The following is a 21,058-nucleotide window of genomic DNA, read 5'->3' as shown; positions in this document are numbered from 1 at the left end:
TCAGAAGATTTTAAGAGAAGTTACCTTTTTGGATATGACATCAGAGAAAGTAACTACCAGGATTTTTCATCATTTGGCCCAGCTTCCTAGCCGAGGCTGCCTTAGAGGCTGGAGGCATGGGCTACAAGCCCAGCTGGAACCAAGCCTATCTCTCCGGCCCTGAGAAGAGCCATGTCTCCAGCGCCATTGCTGTTTCATCTGCTTCCGGCCTTGGGGCATCATTGAGAAGAGCTACGCAGAACCTCTCCCTGTGCCCTAGAATGGGAATAATGATAGTATCCATCTACCTCACTGGGCTGTACAGAGGACTAAAGGAGCTGCTATTTGTAAGAGCCCCTGGAACAGTGCCCAGTATACAAGAAGCACTCTGTGCTTATTTAATGAATAAATGTCTAAAGTCATTCGTGCTGCAAGAGACCTTTAGAGATGGTCAAATCCCTTTATTTTAGTGTCACGGATGACACACCTGATTGGACGGACCGCTGCCTTTACCTAGCAGACACTTTGGAACATCCCTATGAGCTCTACATGTCATTTGAATGACAACTTGAGCGGTGGCGACGACCACTGCGGCATTAGCATGCACCTGTTACGAGAGCGTTCTTCAACATCACAGTGGTTTAAACATCTTTTCTGCCCCTCAGAACCTCATGGTTCAGAATGTGAGGTGAAGTCTATAGAGGGCATTTCCTGCCGGACACAACACCTGTTCTGTATATGCGATGCCACCCTATTGCGGGGTGTAAGTGTGATAACACCGTCCAGCAAAAGGTCACACGGAGGTGCAGGGGAGGGGAAGACAGCCTGGACCCAGAGACACCTCTCCATACATACACACAACTGATCTTATCAGCTCCAAAACACAGTGCAGTTTCCTTAATAGGAAAGGCACACTCAGCGATGGCCAGTTAAGGAAGCACTTGGGGAGGATTTAATTATAGGGGATAAAGATGCCTCTGGCTTAATGTGTTTGTAAAGATGCTGGCTTTACCCCTTGTTTGCACGGGACGGAAGGAGACTGTAGCAGAAATCCACCCTCCTCTGCACTCATCTGATGGAAAACGAGGGTAATAAAAGCACCTTCATCATAGGGTTGTGAACCTGAATTGTGCTTATGCACATGAACAGTGCTGTCATCACTATGCAAAGCAATCTTGGCGACACCCAGGGTTGGCAAGGATGCCATCCTATAGATGACAGAGCATTGCCAGCAATTTGGGGCTGTGGAGGCTGCATCTGGTCCATGAGATGCTATATTTTTGCTGTGCCTTCAGATCCCCTCTAGAAACCTGTTCTTCAAATATTTGGACAGTAAATCATTCAGAGGAAATCAGCTACACTCTGTTTGCCCTAAGGACAGAACAGGAGAGAAGAACCAGGTTTCCACTCCAGCAACGGGACTTTGTTTATATAGTAGGAGGAACTGGCCGTCACCAAAGATTAACTTTAAAACCTAAGCAATTTGGGCTAATTGGAGGGAGATGAGTCTGAATCACTTAAAATTCCACGTTAGACCCTATTTTTAAATGAAATACAGTTTTTTGCTTTCAAGTACTTGCAGTGACTCAAACTAGGGTGCTTTAGTAAATAAGAGTGGTAATTAGCATCTTGTCTCTTTGGAGGGAAACGTAAGCTCCAGGAGAAAATTTTTAACAGAAGCACAAAAGTGAGCTTCAGCCTACCCCTGTCAAATTACTCCCAATTTTGAATCTGCAGGGGAACTACTAAACTGGGGATAGAGTTCGGTGGCCGAGGGTAGTGGTGGATAATTTTTTCCTGAACTGTCTTTGAAAAACAGGGCATTTGAGATGGTCCAGGCATGGAGAGCACAGGGCCGATGACCTCCCCAGTTTCCTTCAAGCTCTCTGAGTTTATTTGCCTTACGGCTTAGCTTTTTAAACATAAGGAGAATCCTTTAAGCCCTTGTGTCCTAGTCTTGTCATTTATTACCACCATGTGGCAATGCTAGGGTATGAAGCCAATAAATCATTTGGACGGGAAGTGACTACAGGCCGGATTAATTTCATTATCATCCTTAAGCAGATAGGTGTCTAGCACGGCCGATGTCTCCAGTGAAGGCTGATGTTCTATCCCTCCTGACAGCCCTCCCCCTGGCCTTGCAGACAGCTATGGTGGTTCTTCCTTTTCCCTGCTGGAGTGGCTCGTCCTGCCTTTCCCTCTGAAGGGCAGTGAGTGGCCACACCCCCTTCCTTTGTGGTCCACCTCATGCCACACGGTCGCCAGGGGACTCCAAAAAAGCCTGATCAGGGTGGCCCAGCCCTCCTGGCACAGCTGAGCAAGACAAGCACATTAGCTCGCCAAAGGAGGGCACCAAAGGAGGGCGTCTGTGGTGGTGTTCCTTCTAAACCCGCCGAGACAAACTCGCTACCCAGACAACACGGAGGGAAGGTGACTGCCAGGCTGCAAGCCTGAACTTCAAACTGATGCCCTGATAAGCCCCTAAGTTCTTACACTTGCCAGGCAGCACCCCTAACTCTAACCTCCTATCCATTAAATTCCCTCTGGAGCACAGCTTCTCTGAGTGTGGCTCACAGGCATACATACGCTCAGAAAGCCCCCTGGGGATTTTTACAAGTTCCAAAAGCTGAGACCGAAAGCTCTTGGCAAGGTGACTTCAGGGTTGGAAAGTCTGAGCTGCGGGAGGGTGAGCACAAAAGCAAGTCGCTACCCTGTGGCTCTCTCTACTGGATGCTCTCCGGCAAAGGCTCCGGTGGCGCCCACCCAGGTGTCACCCAAAGAAGCTATTTCCAAACTAGTTCTAAGAACCACTTAGCCAAAGAGCCCAAGGAAGAGGTGTCCTCTGTTTCTGGCCACTGCCCAGCAAGCTCTGCTCAAGAATGGTCTCTGCTTCCTCCCTGGAGAGGGGAGAGCCTGCAGGGTCCAAAGGCCTTCTCGGTGCAAACACATTTCCTGGGGACTTCGCAGGCATGAAAGACAGGAGGCACCTACTCTCCGAGTGGCCTGGGAAGCTGCTCCTGCTGTTTCCTCTGTCTCTGGAAGACCAACTGCATCAGTGCATCCACCTGCCATCTTGGCTGCTCCTTCACCCAGGGACTCTCCCACCTGCATGGTTTATGGTGCCCATCTCCTGCCCATCTCTGAGTCCCTCTGCTTGTCTCCATCTCAAGAGCCACCATGTCATTTCTGACCAACATCATTCATCACCTGAAATTCTTCCAGTGACAGCTTCTAAGGGTCTCCCTAGTTCCAGCTTTGTACCTCTTATAACCATGCTTCAGACACAGCCACAGGCATGTCTGAGACACAAATCTCCCCTGCTTAAGATCCTCTCATGGCTTCTTGGGATTATTGTTGGGACAAAAGTCCAATTCCTGAAGAAGCTGATAGGGCTGTACAATCCGTATCTCCCCTTCTTGCCTCCCTCCCCACTTCTCTGCCTTCCTCTCAGTCAGGCTTTGGCAGGTACTGGTTAAGCCACAGACCCTAGAACCCAACTATCTGAGTCCAAATCTTGGCTCTGCCACTGACTAGCTGCTGGTAAACGTCCCTGAGTGTACCATCTATAAAGAGGGTTAGTAACAGCACCTACCTCATAGGACTGCTATACATGGGACGGACTAAGCCAGAGTAAGGGGCAATGCTGAGGGCAGCACCTGGCACAGAGTGAGGCCTCCATCACATTGGCTATTACTGGCTCTCACTGCCAACCCCCTCCCCCCCACAATCTCAAGTTTTAGGCAGCTGCAAGTCTTTGTGTGGATGAACATGTGTCTTCTCCCTTCCCTGTGGGGTGTGCTGGTGCCCCATCCCGGACCGGGAAAGTACTCATTCTTTAGGTCTCTGCTTAGTCAGCTTTCTCCAGGAAGCTTTCTCTGATGCTCTGAGCCACAGCACTCTTACACCATAGGTGTTGCCTCATACTTGTCTTCCCCCTTCTTCATCCCCTCCCGGGGGTGGTAGGCTCCTTGAAGTCAGGAACTTGGTCTTTGTTCCTCTTGTGTGCAACCCAGCACTAGCAGATATTCACCAAAAATTTGGATAATGTTGCTGAATGACTCCCAGTATTCATCTCAGTGTGTTCCAGAACCTTCCCTGCCTCCTGTGTCTGTCTGTCTGTCTGTCTCTCTCTCTCTCTCTCTCTCTGTCTCGTGCCATGCAGCCTTCTCTGGCACACAGATCTCTGAGAGGTCATGTGCACCCCACACCCACCTTGGCACTCACCCAGCATGTGGGTCAGGGGCCAAAGGAGCTATTACTGGGGACACCTGGGTGGCTGAGTCGGTCAAGCATCTGACTTTGACTCGGGTCATGATCTCATGGGTTTGTGGGTTCGAGCCTCGCATTGGGCTCTATGCTGACAGCTCAGAGCCTGGAGCCTGCTTCAGATTCTGTGTCTCCCTCTCTCTCTGCCCTCCCCCTGCTCTCGCTCCCTCTGTCTGGCTCTCAAAAATAAACATAAAAAAAGGATGTATTACTGAATATTGCAAAGGAACAGGAAATGTAGGACTTCTTCAGAAAAAAAGGACCCCACACAAAGGTTATGTGGCTCTGTGAACACTGTGGAGACCTGTGAGGTGAAGTTTCCCACCCAAACTGCCGGATGGAGACTGATCAGTCACATGAAAATCGAAGGCCTTGGGGAGGGGGGGATCTGTTGACCATGAGACACAGTAATGCCCAGGCTCTTCCAAATGAGCAACTAAAGAAAACTGCTGACCTGCAAACAAGCCATCTGCAAATTGCCAGAAAATGGTGGGGGTCCCGTAATTTTTTTTTTAAACAATTGCCGGAGATGATCTATCGAGGCAGGATTGGGCCTGGGGAAGGAGATGTTGGGGGCTAAGCCTTGCTCTTACCTCATAGTGGCCAATGGTATTTAGCTTGGTTATTCCATCTTCGAGAATCACAGATGAACTGTCAATATCCAGAAGTTCTTTTTGTCGTGTGCCCACTTGCAGCTCTGAAAAGAAAAAAAAGAGTGCATTTTGTTCTCCTTTGAAATTGAAGTGAGAAAGTTTAAATGCTATTCTGTAATGGTAGCAATTATTATTTATAAATAAAGTGTTTAATGTGTGTCTGAAAGTTTGGAGATATATGAGCCAGACTGGTAGCCTGAGTTTTGTTTCTGTTTTGTGTTTAGGGCTCTGACTTTTAGGACTACATTTCCCTGGGGACGCCTGGGTGGCTCAATTGGTTAAGCATCTGACTCAAGATCTCGGCTCACGGTTCATGAGTTCAAGCCTTGCATCGGGCTCTGTGCTTGCATGTGGAGCCTGCTTGGGATTCTCTACACCCCCACCTCTTCCTAGCTCATTCACTCTAAGTAAATAAATAAACTTAAAAAAAGAAAAAAAGACTACCTTTCCCTGAAGCTTGTACTCCAAGGCTAAGCCTGGAAGTAAAGCCAATGGAAACAAAATAATGCATCCTTACAAATTTTTAAGTTCCCAAGCAGGTGCATTGTGAATTATCTTCTGTAGGTCCTTGGGTGGGGGTGCATTGGTGGGCTAATATCTCAAGCCACACCATTCAAACTGTTTTATGGAGATTGCCAACTTGTGCCCTGGAGCTAGAATGTGGCCCACAGATGTGTATTTTTGTGTGTGAACCTACACAACGTTTTACTTATTCAGCACCAACATTCAAAGTCAATTCAGCACCAAGTCACCAGCATTCAAGGCAGGAGATTGCACATAAAAATTCGGACTGATTTCTCTTTAAAAACAAAAAAACAAAAAACGGAATCATCGGATAATACTGACTACACAGGCCCGCATGCAGTCACTGGCTGAAGCCGAGTGGCACCGATCCTTTAGATGGCATGTCTTTCCCCCCAGTTAAGTTGGGTCCTGCCATTTCCCAGTGTCCTAGATGGGCCAACACCCCTATTTATGGTAGTTCCTGCCCCTGTGGGCATCTGAGTTTGTGAGCCTCTGCTAGAAGCGGTCTTAACCACAGCTGCTTCCGGTATTGGATTTCTATACAATTTATGGCTGGTTCTAAGGCTTTTGCCCTCGTTTTCTGGGGCCAGCCTTGGAGGTAGTTTACAAGATCATCACACATGCAGAAGCCTGACATGGCTGGAATGCAGTGTTCCCATTTCCCATCAGAAGCTTCTAATAGACTTGTTCTGCTCTCTACTTTCCTACATCAGGAAGAACCGATGGGCTCAAACACAAGAACGGCAAGAGGTTGCTACTGCTGACCCGGCACTGGCAGGACTAAGGCCACTGGACTGTTTTCCCCACGCTTGTTGGCTCCATGTGCCCAGCTCTTGGCAGCCAGAGCCACACTTTTGCAAAGGTAGGGAAGGAAGTTGACAGTCCAGGTCAGGTGATGGTTTCCCGTCTGGGGCTGCCTCTTTGGCCCGGCCTCTAACCAAATGAGCGAAAATGGTCTGCAAGTGCCCAACAGTCCACCCAACAGAAGGACACAGAAAAGAGGCAGAAGAGAGGTGCCTTAGTCCCTTCTTTGAAGCCAAGTCCTGTAGTTGCACGCTTGCGTTGTTTCACCCCAACTTGCCAGGCCCTGCCTCCAGGCTTTTCTAAATGGCCTTTTAGCAGGAGGTTTGGCTTGGAGAGCCAGGTGGGGTGATTTTAATTGCCTGCTTCGTGGAGGCTACGACTGTACATTGAGGGGAGATAAACATTGTTACGCTGTCTGTCACTGCTGTGATTTTACTCTTCTTGCCTGTCCCATTATCTGCTATAAAATCCCACGACAGTCTCTTGGGAGGGCTGCGGGGAGCTCAACTTTAAAATGTTGATGAACATTTGAGTGGAGTGGAGCCCTGTTAGAGCGCTCATGCATATGTTCTCCTTTGCAGTAGACCAGTAGAGCCCGAAAATGAATTCAGAGCAGATGCTGCTTCGCGTTGGGGAGGATGGAGAATATACTTAATGCAGGACGCGATTAGCAGAGACGAAGATGACCTTTCCAGTGTGCTTCAGTTAACACCCAGAGTCTGAGCCACCCGCTAATGACACACAACAAACAAATCAAATGCCAATGTGAAATGCAACACACACACAGGGCGCGGGGTTTACACCTTTTTGTACTTCTTGACGCAAGGTGAATCCATTCAGTCTCAGGGTTACCAATCTCATGAATCTGATTTACAAACATAATATTTTTGTAAAAAAAAAAAAAAAACCCGAAAACAAAACTCCAGCATCTTTGAAGGATAACGCTGCCTAGGAAAAAATCATGTACATGCTCTTGGGAAAGCAGTACAGTCTCTTGGCCCCCAGACATGCCCTCTGGGAACAGCCCCAGGCCACGTAAGTTTCAACAAACAGAAGCATGCATGCTGTGGGCAGGGGGGAAAGGGAGAGACGGAGGGAGAGAGCCGGCGGAAGAGACATTCATCAGGGATTGGGACAGAACAGCTCCCTCCTTGCCTTACCAAGACCGATTTCATTCAGCTGAAGTCCATAAGGAGAGCCATTTTTGCTTAGGAATGCCTGGAAAATCTTTTCTTTGGCTTGGCCTATGGTATCACAATCAAGAACGTTGACTGAAATATTCCGACAGACGTCTGCACTCTCATTTTCTGGGATCTTTTCAAAGACGACGTTTAATGCCTGCAAGAATACAAACAGGTTTCCAAGTCTATTAGATAATTGCAATCTGAAAGGCTTTCATAAAAGACACAAACCTTGGTGAGTCCCACTAATACCTCTGACAGCACATTAGCAAACACTGTGTCCCATTATACTACTTTAATCTTTTTTCCATAATCCATTCTTTTCAGGGATAATGGAAAGGAAAACAGAAAAGTTAAAACTCTCATTACAGAGCAAGCATTGAATAAATATATCCGGGAGTAAAATATATATACACATAAATGTTCTAGAAGTGGTGATTTCTAATTTCATCTTCAAAAACAAAACAAAACAAAACACAAACAAACAAACAAACAAAAAACCCCCCAAAACTGGAAAGGTTCCACAGTACATGAGGGCAGACTGGTGATTATCTTTTTTTTTTTTTTTTTTTTTACACTACATTTATGTAGTTTTGAGAAACAGAGTGAGACTAAGCTTGAGTGGGGGAGGGGCAGAGAGAGAAGGAGACACAGAGTCTGAAGCAGCCTCCAGGCTCTGAGCAAGCGGTCAGCACAGAGCCTGATGTGGGGCTCGAACCCACGAACCGTAAGATCATGACCTGAGCCAAAGTCGGACGCTCAACCGACTGAGCCCCCCAGGTGCCCCGATTGTCTTTTTTATTAACGGTACCACAGAGTCCCAGAAGTGAAATTCCAGGTGACAGGGAAGGTCAGGGAGGTCCCCGTATTGATTATGCTGAAGAGGTTACTTTTTAATATGCAGCATTAATTGCAATAACATTTATCTCCCCGTCCACTTTCAAGATCTTCAGTTTCCCAAGCCCTCATTAAAACCCTGAGATCCCCACCCTGTACTAGTACCCTTGCATTCATTGCTTACATCTCAGTGCCAGTTCACATTCTCCTAATGCAGCAAAGCCTCAGAATCAGACTGATGGGGGAAGGGAAGGGCTTTGTGAGTGTGTGAAAACACAAGAACGAGGGAGTATTTCAAAACAAATTTAAAAGCAATTTCGGGTTTACTTTGAGAACAAACAAACACATCTAACACAACAACGTTTACCTACTACAGCTCCTTGGGGGGACAGATTCAGGGAAGAGCATCTTGTCATTAGCATCACATACAGTTTAGATTCTGAGGTACCTTGGTAATCTCAGAATCAAGGGTATGGTGTGAAATGCTCAGTTACTTAATGTTTTTGAACCTGGCTGTAATGAGGGAATGTAAAATGATTAACTAATGGAAGTGTTTTGTTTTTTTTTTAAATGAAAACACAAGGAGAGAATGGGGATCCTTAGGGTTCACTCAACTTTAAAATGGGTACAGTAAGGTCACCTAGGTGGCTCAGTCGGTTAGGCTCAGGGTATGAACTCACTTCGGGAGTTCCAGCCCTGCGTCAGGCTCTGTACTGGCAGCTCAGAGCCTGGAGCCTGCTTTGGATTCCGTGTCTCCCTCTCTCTGCCCCTCTCCCGCTCGCACTCTCTCTCAGAAACAAACATTAATAAAAATTAAAAGCAATAAATTAAAAAAAACTTTAAAAGGTAATAAAATGGAGGGGGGGGGGGGAAATGGGTATAACAACAGTACCGGCATTGTTAATTACATGGGATGATGCACATCAAAGGCTCCGCACAGGGCTGGGCCCCTGGGAAGGGTTTGAGGATGAGGACGATGATGATGGTAAAAGTGGGAAGTTACTATTTCATGCAACTCATCCGAAGTCTTATTATAGCCACTGTGAGTAAGCCTTCCTGCGGAGACTCAGAGACCCGGCGGCCAGGGCTCTGATTCCGTACCCGCTCCGTATCCAGCAGCGGAAAGAGCGTGCTGCCTGCAAGCGGAGCGTGGCCGAGCACCCACTCTAGGGGCCGCCTCTTGTGCCTCAGTTTGCTCCCCTGCAGAGTGGGAGTCGCAGTGGCAACTGCCCTGGAGCTCCTGTGCTGACGAACCGAATTACCCGCGGGGCACGGAGACCAGGGTCTGGCTGGTGGGCGCTCCGGTGGGACAAGGGCGGAAGCCCCGTGGCCGTGGGAAAGGGGCTCTGCCAACCGTGGGGTGGTCTCAGAGGCAGGTCTTCTACTCAGGGCCTTTACACCTTGCCCCACACTCCCGCGCGCAGTGACACCGGGGCAAACTTCACTCCAGTCCCAACTAAGTGATCAACACCAAGGCAGTGCGGTCTGAACCCCTGAGTACGCGCCTGGCAGCTTCCTTCTTCCTGGAACAGAGGGCACCTCCGGGCCGGGGAGCTCCAGGGGGCAGGAAGGGAGGCAGATTGCCCGGAAATGCTGGCCGAGGGAGAAGGCTGTAGAGGGCATGTGCGGGGCGGAAAATCTAGAAGCCACCGGGGTGGCCACCCTCGTGCCAGAGTCCTCTCCCTCACCTCCCTTTCTCAGCACCTGCCACCTTACTGGTGGCACTTACTTACTGGTGGCCACTCTCAGCTGTCACCTTACTGACACCCTGCCAAGTATACACGTCTTTTAACCTTCCCAACATCCTGGTTACGGGGCTGTGTTATGATCCCCGTTTTTGAGCGAGGAAATGGAGGCACAGAGAGGTCAAATAACTTGCTCTGGGGACACAGCTCGTAAGTGGCAGAGCCAGGAGTGGGCATCAGGAACTACTCAGCTCCAGGGTCCTTCCTCCCCTCCCCCCCAACCTGGGCCCTCTCTCCTGCCTTCTGGTCCCGCCCACCACGTAGGAACCCTGGGCCTCCGGAAACCCTGTCATGGGTCCTAAGCAAAAATTGCAAGCTAGTAAGCAAAGCCCGAAGCTAGATCCCCAACACAGATGAGGGTTCAGGAGGCGTAAATGCTGACCTTGCCCTTACAGTCTAAGCAGACCTGCCCGTGTCTTCCCTTATTTCTCTGCGAGCTGGTCTGCTCACAGTGGGAAGAAGGGTGGTTAAGCCATTTCACAGGGCTTCCGAAGATAAAGACAACTAGAAAGCACCTTTTAATCAGAGCTCCAGCGATCCCAGCTTGTTTAATAGTTTTATAGGTATTTGTGAAATAACACTCTGTGACTACCTAAAGGGCACTATTGTCTTTAACAAAAACACCTCTTTACAGGTAAAGCAATAAATGTTCTACTTAAAAACATAACCAAGAGGAGGCAAAAAAACAAGACAAAACAAAACAACCTTAACTGGATGTAAAATAATGTAAATCTGCCACTGCCTCCACAGCTAGATGGGTGGAAAAAAGGTAAAATGGTATTTTATAGAGGCCACAGGGAATTCTGAGCGTCAATTTGGACACAAAATGATTTTTTATGCTGCTAACGCTTACTGCTCCAACAGCAATTTCCCGAAGTCTAAGTATAGTCGGGGGCCTCTCAGAGTGGGCCCTACCTATTCACCCCACCCTGGGCTCAGCACACACTGGGCCTTTGTTCCCCATCAGGAAAGAGCCCCCATGGAAGGGCCATCTCTCCCCTCACAAACCCATTTAACCAGAGTCTTCCCCATCCCCTACTTGGTGTCAGGGGCTGGGGTGTAGGAGAGACCTTAGACATAGTCCTTGTTTTCAGATGATTCACAGGACGTTTGGCAGACCAAAGCATCACCTTTGAAACACTATTCAGCCACCAGGTGCAACACTCAGTAAGTGTTGACAGAGAATTCAAGAAGGAAACACAGGAGGGCTAAGGGCCCTGAGCACAGGATCAGACCATCTGGGTCAGATCTTGTACTCAGCTGTGAGTGCGTGGGTAAGTCCTCTAGCTTCTCTGAGCCTTAACGCTCTCATTGTTTCTAAGAGGAGTGACAGGGTCACTAAATAGTGACCTAATAATAGTAAATTAAGGAGTGCTTCCTGTGTGCCAAGCACACAGAAACCTTATCTCATAGATTCTACTATTATTCCCATTTTACAGATGACAGATTGAGGCCCAGAGAAGCTAGGAAATTGCACCAAATCACCCAGCAGGAACATGGCAGAAGCAGGCACTCAAACCTTTGGCGATCCTGCCTTCAAAATAAAATTAAAAAAAAATTTTTTTAATGTTTTTCTTTGAGAGAAAGAGAGCACAACAGGGGAGGGGCAGAGAGAGAGAGAGAGAGAGAGAGAGAGAGAGAGAGAGAGAGAGAGAATCCAAAGCAGGCTCCAGGCTCTGGGCTGTCAGCATGGAACCCACTAACGGCAAGATCACAACCTGCGTGGAAGTCAGACACTTAACCGACTGAGCCACCCAGATGCCCTCAAAATATGAAAATGTTTTGTAAACTAAGCATGGTCCAAATCTACGGGATGACCATTAGTTTTCAATACCCACAGAAGGCTAACGGGCTCTAAAATCTACACTGGTCTTTTCTCCAGAAATCTGTCCCTGAACAGCTCTGGCTTTCCCTATTTCTTTGGCATAAATGTGTCAACAAAGCTAGGACAACGGATATGGTTGGTGGTGTCTTATCATGTAACCCAGTTTCGGCCAGTGAGATATAAAGGGAAAGGGTTTCTACTCCCAACAAAAGGGGAGAGCAGTGCTTGGAGCTGTGGCAGCTATTTTGTGACTAGGAAGGAGGCACAAAAGGAGCCCAAAGATGGTGACTCTGATGGGTCGATGGCCCGGGCTTGAGGCTGCTCACCTCCGGACTTTCTGCTCTAGAATGCAATTCCACGTCCTTACTATTTCAAGCACCTTTATTCGGATTTTCTCTTACTTACAGCTGAACGTACCCAGCCTGACAGAGCTCACTTTGTTGATACTGAGGTTGCTAAATCTGCTCAGTGACCCTCACCTACTTTGCATCTGGACATGGTGTTCAGGGCATTCCACAGGATACAAAGTAGAGCCTGGCACTGATCCTGACTGGGAAGTATGTAAAGACGAAGAGAACAATTGTGAGATACACATAATGAATTCTACTACCATGTAGAAAACAGTAGGTATGGGCGGAGTGCTTTGGGGGTCCAGAGAGAGGTTACCTCTAGCTTGGAGGAGCTTTGTCAAAGGGTGAGAAATCAGTGAAGACTGCGTGGAGGAAGGGGCATTTGAACTGAGTCTGGAAAGGAGCTGCCTGTGCAGCGGTACATGAGGAGGCCCCTGCACAGTGACATACTGGGCTTCGATTCTAACTAGACTGGCCAGGAGCAAGCTTCAATCTTCTAGTCAGGCTACGAGCTCAGGAAGTCGAGAAGAAGAGTCCCACTTCCTTTTGGTAGAATGGAGGGTGGAGGACTTGAAGAACTGTGTTTGCCTTTCCAAAACCACCACCTGCCATCTGAGGGGTTCCGTTACTATTTATGGAAACAAAAGCTGAAGAAGAGAATACCGTTCCGGGTTTCTAACCATCGTCCTCGGCGCTCACATGTAGCATGTTGAACACTTACCATTTACTATCAGGAGCTGTCGTAAACGCTTTGCTAATTCATTTAATCCTGCTCTGTTCATTTAATAACTGCTTAGTGAAGTGGACACCGTTATTAGCTTCACTTAGCAGATGAAGAAACAGAGAGAGAGAGAGAGAGGTTCAGAAATGTGTCCAGAATCTCAGAGCTGCTGGGGGTCATCACTAGGACACGACCATTCTCTTAACTGCAAAGCCAAAAGGCCACCAGTCAAGGTGATAAATGTCGAGGGGCAGTCCCAATGTGCCTGAAGATCTCGATAGATGCTCTCAGGGCATACAGGCTGGACAGACAGTCCAGCAGAGGAGGCTCAACCTCCTCGGCTTGGCTTGGCATGGGGCCCCATGGAGCCCACTCAACCTGCAGGACGCCACGGGCTGGTGAAAGGTACCACTTTCCAGGCATTTGTATGGAGCTCACGTCCACGCAGAGGAGAAATGACCTTTCCGGGCCTCTGCCACAGCCGGGCGTGGCCGGGTGACTATGTTCTGCCCAATGAAGTTAAGCAGATATGCAATGTGACAGCCTCTGGGAAACTTCCTTAAAAGACGGCTGGTGGCCACTTGTCCCCTTTTCTACAGCCCTACTTCTGTCCTGCTGGCTGGAACGTGGCAGAAGGCTGGGCGGGGGTGAGCCAACACTTTAGACCATGAGGTGGGCTGCGGATGAGAGACAGGAGCCTGGGTCTGTGAGGACGTCCCAGAGCAGAGGCACCCACCAGCACCAGACTGTGCACCCCAGAGCTTCTTGAGGGACAGAAGTAAACTTCTCTGTTGCTTAAGCCCCGGGTGGCTTGGCTCTCTGTTTCCTGCAGCAGAATTGCATTCTGATGGATTCAGCAACGTGCCTATCACCAAGAAGGGCTGTTAGAAGGGCAAGGGTATTTGGAAGATGCATGGGCCCAGAACCCAGAGAACGGAAGGACCCCGTCCTTTTGTAAGCAGGTCGCGAACCGCCAGCCCCGACCACACCCCTCCCTCGCCTTTAGGTAGTTAGTTGTTCAGATGTATCATTGTGGTCTTCCATTCACATCTGTCTGGCGGGATGTCGTTTGCTATAGATTCTAAACACACAGACAGAGGGATTAGCGGTCACCTTGCCCGTAGCGCAGCTAATCCAAAAACCGTCACCCATCGACAATGAGTGGCCAACCAGAAAGAATGGTGAGAGGACACTGTGCTCTGCAGACCTTACGATCGACAAGAGAAACGGCTCAGACAGGAAAACTCTTACAAATAAATGACGGGAACTGCTCTGAGGTATGATGGCTAGACATCCCATGCTCTTTTCAGACCTCAAAACAAACATACAAAGCTAGGTTTCATGATCACCTGTTAATAGATGAAGAAACGGTTTACAGAGGTCCGGTGACTTGCCCAAGGTCACACAGCCTGTTAGTAAAGTGACCGAGCTCGGATTCACCCCCAAGACTGTCAGACCCTAAGCCCCGCCTGTCGGGCACCGTGCGACATAACACCTCGGGCGCTAAGGTACACAGCACCTAGACAGACCAGCACATTCGTGTTTCACGGGTGGCTTTACCCACCGTTCCTTCACACACCCTGGTTGGTTAAGGTACCAAGGAGATAGAAAAAATAAGGTTGCAGGGGGCTGGGAAGATGAATCGAAGGCCCGGGAAGAGGCATTTCCCCACGCTGTTTGCATACTTTGGTGGGGAAAGGATGATCCAGCTACCTCATTAAGTCCTCACCCACATTCTTGGCTCACAAGGAGGGATGTTGCCACATCCTTGTATGATACCTTATAATACCTAGAAGGTAATTTTTTAAAAAATGCATTTAAAAAAATACTTTATCATAACAGGGCTTAGGCCAATAATGGCTTTCATTAAATAAAACTATAAAATATCTAATTTCATTTGAGAGCCAAATGAAGGTCAAGAGAAAAGTCTGGTTCTTACACCAAACTGAATTTTATGTATTCTTTTTTTTTTTTTTTTAATATTTACTTTGGAGAGAGCACAAGCAGGGGAGGGGCAGAGAGAGAGGGAGACCCAGAATCCCAAGCGGGCTCCAGGCTCTGAGCTGTCAGCACAGAGCCCGACCTGGGGCTCGAACTCATAAACTGTGAGATCATGACCTGAGCCGAAGCCGGACGTTTAACCGACTGAGCCGCCCGGGCGCCCCACACCGAACCGAAGTTTAGAGGAGAGGTGGTAGAAAAGAAGAAAACTACTTCCAGAAGTCCAGGAGAAGAAATGTGAGCCACGAGTTAAAAGAGCAAGTCTCCAAAGCTTCTGATCTGAGGCTTTTCTTAAGCTGGAGTCAGCAGCCCCGAGACATGCTACCAGATGCCCCCTCTGGTGCTGCTCTTGCCTGCCCTACCTCCCCCTCTACCTCATTTTCCTTCCCCCAAAGACCGAGAGCCCAAAGCTTCCTGGATCATGGTATTTTACCACTACCCCTCACCCCACCCCCACCCCCGCCGCCCACAGAAAAAGAGGGAGGAAAGCCTTTTCCGTCTTGAAGAAAAAAATTAATGGAGAAAATTTCCTCAAATCTAAGTTTCTCTCTCAAATTTTTCTGTACTCGCCAGCATTTGCTAACGTTTGTTCACGATAGAATCGAGTAAGACTCTGTCTGATGAAGCCCAAGATGATTGATTTCGGTATTTTAGGCTTAATATGAGTATTTCACGGTTTGTGTTTTGGCGAAGACCCCACGAGTTTCAGATTTATGGATCCTGGTGAGGCATTTCCATCGCTGTGTCCCCAGAAAAAAAAAGAAAGAGACCCAGGCTTTTGGAGGTCAGGGGGGAAGGCAGATTCCAGTTCTCTATTATTTTCTCTGTTATGTCAAGCCCTAGATTAGGGGCTGGCAAACTTTCTGTAAAAGGCCAAGACAGTAAATATTTAAGACTTTGCAGCCTATATGGTCCCTGTGCCAACTACTCTGTGCCAACTACTCTGCAGTTATAGGCAGGACAACAGCCACAGACGACAGGAAATGAATGTGCGTGGCTGCGTTTCAATAAAACTTTATTTATAACGACAGACAGCAGGGTCACATTTGGCCCACAGGCTCTTGTTTGCTGATCCCTGCGCTAGACAATGGTAACTTCAAATGGAATGCTGACTTTGCTGATGTCAAAAAAAGACATACTGAAAAAAATGCCTTTTATCTTCACCATGATTTGCTATAAACGTGACCGTTCCCTGAGGAGTACAAGTATAAATAAGGATCCTTAACAACGCAGAGTCACATTTGAGCCATAAAGAAGAAAATTAAATACTTTTGTATTTAGGTAACTAAATTATTTTCTAATCCCAAGATTATGGGTGTGAGAAGAAAGGGTATGAAGAGGGAAGTCATTTAAAGCACTCATTTAACGCTTGTTTTTCATTTTCCACTTCTTGCCATCAACTGGGGAATGACTTACCTAAAATGATTATAAAAAATGGTTTCACTTCTTTGATCAGGAAGCTCAGAACAGTAACTACGAAGTTAGTAATGGTTTCGGTATTATTGCAAGTCATAATGGAAATGATTTGCACTATGGTAGAGAGCAAAAGGGGAAAAAAAAAAGCCCAAGAATTGTTAATTAACTTCACTGTTTCTCCACAAATGCTAGGAGTATTAAAAACAAGATTGCTGAAGTGCAAACATCAGGATTTAATGAACAATGGGATGTAATTGAAGTAACACAGAATGACTTAATCGGGACAGTGGGTTGTTTAATTATGGGGATAATGGATCTTCTGAAAGGACAAACTAATGGAACACAAGGAGTTAGGGAGTGGTGGGGAGAGCCAACGTGTTAAAGGAAGCATGTAGACGTGAAACTCTCACTAGAGATAGCCGGGACTCTGTTATATATGAGATATTTTATTAAACATGACTGTCCCCAAAATGGTAACCACTGGGTTCAAAAAGGCAGACTGGTGCAGGCTGGCATAAGTCTTCAATAGACCGTAGTGGAGGCATTAAGATTTCTATCGACATGTATCTGTACTTTTTCTAAGAATTTCTAATAATCTTAAAGACGTTCTCATAGATATGAGAACGAGGGCAATAATATGTTTGTCGGAGCACTGTTTCCCAGGGTGCCAAGATGCTATCTCTCAGATACAGCAGATTGGCAGGCTCATTTCCTGGGTTTAAGAGTTCAAAAAACCATTTCTCGCTTAACTTTGATTACAAGTCAACCTTCTCCTGCTAATTCAGCACACTTTGCTACGAGTTATTGGGTTTTCTCATCTCCTCTTGAAAGTGAAGCAAATGTCCTTTCTCCCATGTGGTGCACTTTCCTAGAACTGAAATCTTCATGCCTTCCTTCGCGCTCCCAAAGTTTCAGGGGATCTGCTCTGAAATCATTCTCTCGACACGGACACAGCACAGCCCACAATCTCAGGGTGGGCCTGAGGTTCTCCAGCAGCAAATTGAACACGCCTAAAATGTTGTAAAGGGGGAAGAACCACGGAGCAATAAGCTTATTCCTCTTCCAGCTGTCAAACCTGAATCCCCTGATATTAGAGGAAGTTTGCATGTGCGCAAACCCGGCTCGATGCTGGCATTCACGGGGGTGACCGTGTGTGGGGCAGCCTCTTCATCCAACACCAGCCTGCAATGCCTATATAGAGAAGGATGTTTCCCGTGATACCCGAGTAAGTATGGCTGTATGGGGCTTTTTGAGCAAAGACAGAGGAATTTTTGCAGTGAGCAAAGAACTGCCTCTCAGAGCCCATTTGTTAGTAGAATGATTTCACATATGAGAAATTGGCAGGATGTCTTTGTGTTCTAGAAAACACCCCAGACCCCAGGGAGAACACATCCTAATCTTAGAGGTGTGAAACCTAGCTCTCGGGTTGTTACATGAGGTGCTGTGTTTCTGAGCACTTAGCCAAACGGGAGTTTGGGGGGCCCCTTTTAAATGTGTCCCTGTCGTGGCACCAGGCTCTGTCATTTCAAGTTGCTCGTGTGGCTGCTCTTGTTTTTTTCTCTGACTTTTCTTTCCTTGAAAGAATTTACACACACACACACACACACACACACACACACACACACACAGAATCGAGTTTGTTCAGCATACCCTGGTTTTCAATTACATAAACCACCTCAGGCAAATTTAGAAAATCAAGATCTCAAACCACTGGGTGTACATGACGGGGTTGGGGGGCAGACAGGAGGGAGGTAAGAAAGAAAGAGAGGGAGGAGAGGGAGGAGAGGGAGGGAAGAGGGAGGAAGGTGAGTAGAGAGGGAGGGAGGGAGGAGGAGGGAGGAAGGAAGAAAATTATAATACGATGGTTAAGGCTGGGGGAACTTGCCTGAAAGGAAATGAAAAACCTTAAATTTTTATATTGACCTTCTGCCAACATTTTGTCACACAAGCATAGCCCAGATCATGTGCCTTCTCCGGAGCTTCTAATATAACCATCCACCATGAAACAGGTTGGGGCAGGTACAATACAAGGGAGTAAAAATCATGTTTAAAGGCAAGGCCCCTGGAAACGAGCGGTCTACCCCTTTTCCAGTTCCTGTCTACTGGCAAATCTGCACTTGAAAAGAAAGATCTATCTGGATTTCTAAATTCATAATTTCCCATTAGCCTTCTCCCCAGGAGCTATAAAGGAAAAGAGAATCCAAGAATCAACATGAATCCCTTCAACATCAAGAAACATTTGGATGAAGAGTTGAGAGTTAACAAATCCGAAACACATGGTCTTAATTGACTGTGAAATAAATAACGTTTCAAAATGAAAGGCGGAAAAAGTGTTTCCATGTAAAACATTAGAAAGGACTCAAACCTCCAAAGTTGCTTCGGGCATTTGACTCCTTCCCCACTCCCAGCTGGGTCCTCTCCTTCCCTCTCCTTCCTGCTGGGGGTTCATGCTTTCATGAAACTGAATCAGTGCTACGTTTCCCCCAACCTATACACGCTCACAGATATTTCTCTTTGGGAATCCTTTCTCTTTGGGAATCCGTGGGGCCTGGAAAATGTTTCAAAGTGAAAGCATGAACAGCCCTGGGGGTAGGACCGAGGCCCTGGGTCCGTCTTCAAACAGTCATAGGGGAAGGTGTTGACAGGCCCTGATGCAAACAAAGGTTTTGTTCTCCAAAACACCCTGCCCTCTCTGAGCAGGATGTACATTAGAATTGTCTGGAGTGTTGAAAAAAACAAGTCTATCCGTGCCTGGGCTTTGTCCCCAGCAGTTCTGGTTTAATCAGTCCTGAGGGGAGGCCCAGGCATCAGCCTCTCTGGATCTGCGTTTCTAACAAGTGCCCAGGGAGGGGTGAATTAAATTTAATACAGATTTACACGGCCCGCACACAGCAGTCAGTGTCCTAAGTGCTTTACAGAACACTGACTCTGCACCCTTGCGACACCCCATGAAACAGGCAGGCACCATGACTGTCATCTCCACTGAGGAGACTGAGGCATAGGGAGCTTTGGAAACTTGCCCCGAGTCACACAGGGGCAGAGGCAGGATACAGCACATGCCTCTTCGTCACTATGCCAGCCGTTCTCCTGGGGGGCCCGGGACCAGCTGCTTCTGCAGGGAGCGCTTTAAAAATGCAAAATCCCAGGCCCTCCGCAGACCTACTGAATTAGAAACTCTGGGGTGCTGCCTTGCAGCTGGCGCTTGATGAACTGTCTGGTGGATTCTGATGCATGTTAAAATCTGAGAGCCACTGCCCCTCGCCTCTTGGCTACAGACAGTTGTAGTAACGGAAATCAGAACGCTGAGAAATGTTGACTTTCTGCTCAAGCCTCCTGCCTTGTGGATGGCAGTCGGGCGTGGTGCCTTCAGGGCAGGGTAAGCTGCATGGGGCAGTGACCTAGAACTCGAAGCAGCCGATCTGTGCGCTATTCTCCCACCAGAGGATGTAACCATAACACAGCCCACAGCGACGTGGTGCCTTCTCCAGTTAGGGAAGGAATTCTTCCAGGATGATACCACGGTTCTCACCGTCCAGAGCTAAGCCACAGGAGACTCAGCCCCCTGACTGAGTAATACCAAAACCCCACCATCATTTTCTCCGCCTCCTCCACTAACGAGATTGTGAAGAAGCCCAGAGTCTCCATGAAGCTGAAGATCAAAACCAAATGACGGCGATCTCTTTCCCCAGTCTCCACGAGCAGAAAATGCCTAAGTAATTTCGGAGGTATTTGCCGGGCTTGGCCCTTTCTCTAAAATCTGTGAGCGCGCAGGAAATCGGTCTCTCTTCCTTTAGGAAGGGAAGAGAAGAGGGTGGTGGGGGGTAGGGATGGGCGAAAAGGAAGTTCTCCACTGGGTGAAACCTTCCAGCAGCCAGGCAGTCATCTTCCTGGAGTGATTTACAGCATTCCTCTAAAAATATCTATGAGATCACAGAACATTAAGTGCATGACACCAAACATTTGTAACTAATCCATGAAAATAAAGTAAGGGTGTCATGTTGCATGGGGAACACAGTGGAATTTGTCTTGTGTTATCGTTCTAAAATAAGACGGCCTCAATTTGGTTGAAATACATCTTCACACATTGTCTTCCAGAGCAGAGCCGTTTGAGGAATTCTGATTGCAATTATAAGTGCTGAATAGGGAGCACTTTGCATTTCCTTTGACGACGCTGAAAGCTATAAGCTATCCTGATATTAAAATCTTTGGAAATTGATGAGCACCCCAGGCATCATTACAAGTCTCCCCACCCCCATCCCAGTAATTAAAATCTATTATGTGAACACGTGTTAATAGTTTATCAACTACTGTTTTTAATTAACTCATCGTCTGAGGCCTCCCACAGTAGGAATGATATTGCTTCATTTTAAGTGACCCCACCCTCTCCCTACCCCCCACCCCACCATCCAACTCCCAGCCAGGCTTCTTTCCGAGTCTGGAAGGAAGGCTTCACCACCAACATACCACAGTACTGAATTCTGGAACCTGCCACAGCAGCCAGTCTTCGTTGAGGGTGTACAGGGCTTTGCAAGTGATCACATCCACGGGACCCTTGTTTATTTTCTGGTTCAAGGTCGTTACTAGCAAATAGAATGGCTCTCCAACCGTCTCCTGGGAAGAGACACAAAGGCGACAGTTAGCGGTCTGCAGAACCCACTGTACTTTCTTCCAAAGAGTTAAAGTTTCAGTTTATGGCAGTGCGACAGGAGACAGGAGGCGGTGTCTTCTAACAATCCACACGAGACTCCCAAGAAA

The 21,058-nt window shown here is 47.7% G+C and overlaps 1 protein-coding gene across 1 annotated transcript in view; it reads right to left on the bottom strand.

Moving 5' to 3' along the window:
- PLXNC1 (plexin C1) overlaps positions 1 to 21,058 on the bottom strand; it is a 147,405-nt gene that overhangs the window by 16,366 nt on the left and 109,981 nt on the right. The window contains exons 21-23 of the mRNA XM_027071096.2: positions 20,768 to 20,914; positions 7,388 to 7,565; positions 4,839 to 4,942 (exon numbers count right to left, since the gene is read on the bottom strand). Coding sequence (XP_026926897.1) covers positions 4,839 to 4,942; positions 7,388 to 7,565; positions 20,768 to 20,914 — 429 coding nt within the window. The remainder of the gene's footprint in view (positions 1 to 4,838; positions 4,943 to 7,387; positions 7,566 to 20,767; positions 20,915 to 21,058) is intronic.

The sequence above is a fragment of the Acinonyx jubatus genome, chromosome B4, assembly GCF_027475565.1.
Source record: "Acinonyx jubatus isolate Ajub_Pintada_27869175 chromosome B4, VMU_Ajub_asm_v1.0, whole genome shotgun sequence".
NCBI classification, from domain to species: Eukaryota; Metazoa; Chordata; class Mammalia; order Carnivora; family Felidae; genus Acinonyx; species Acinonyx jubatus.
The sequence above is the reverse complement of the archived record's forward strand: the minus strand, read 5'-3'. Positions and strand labels throughout refer to the sequence as shown.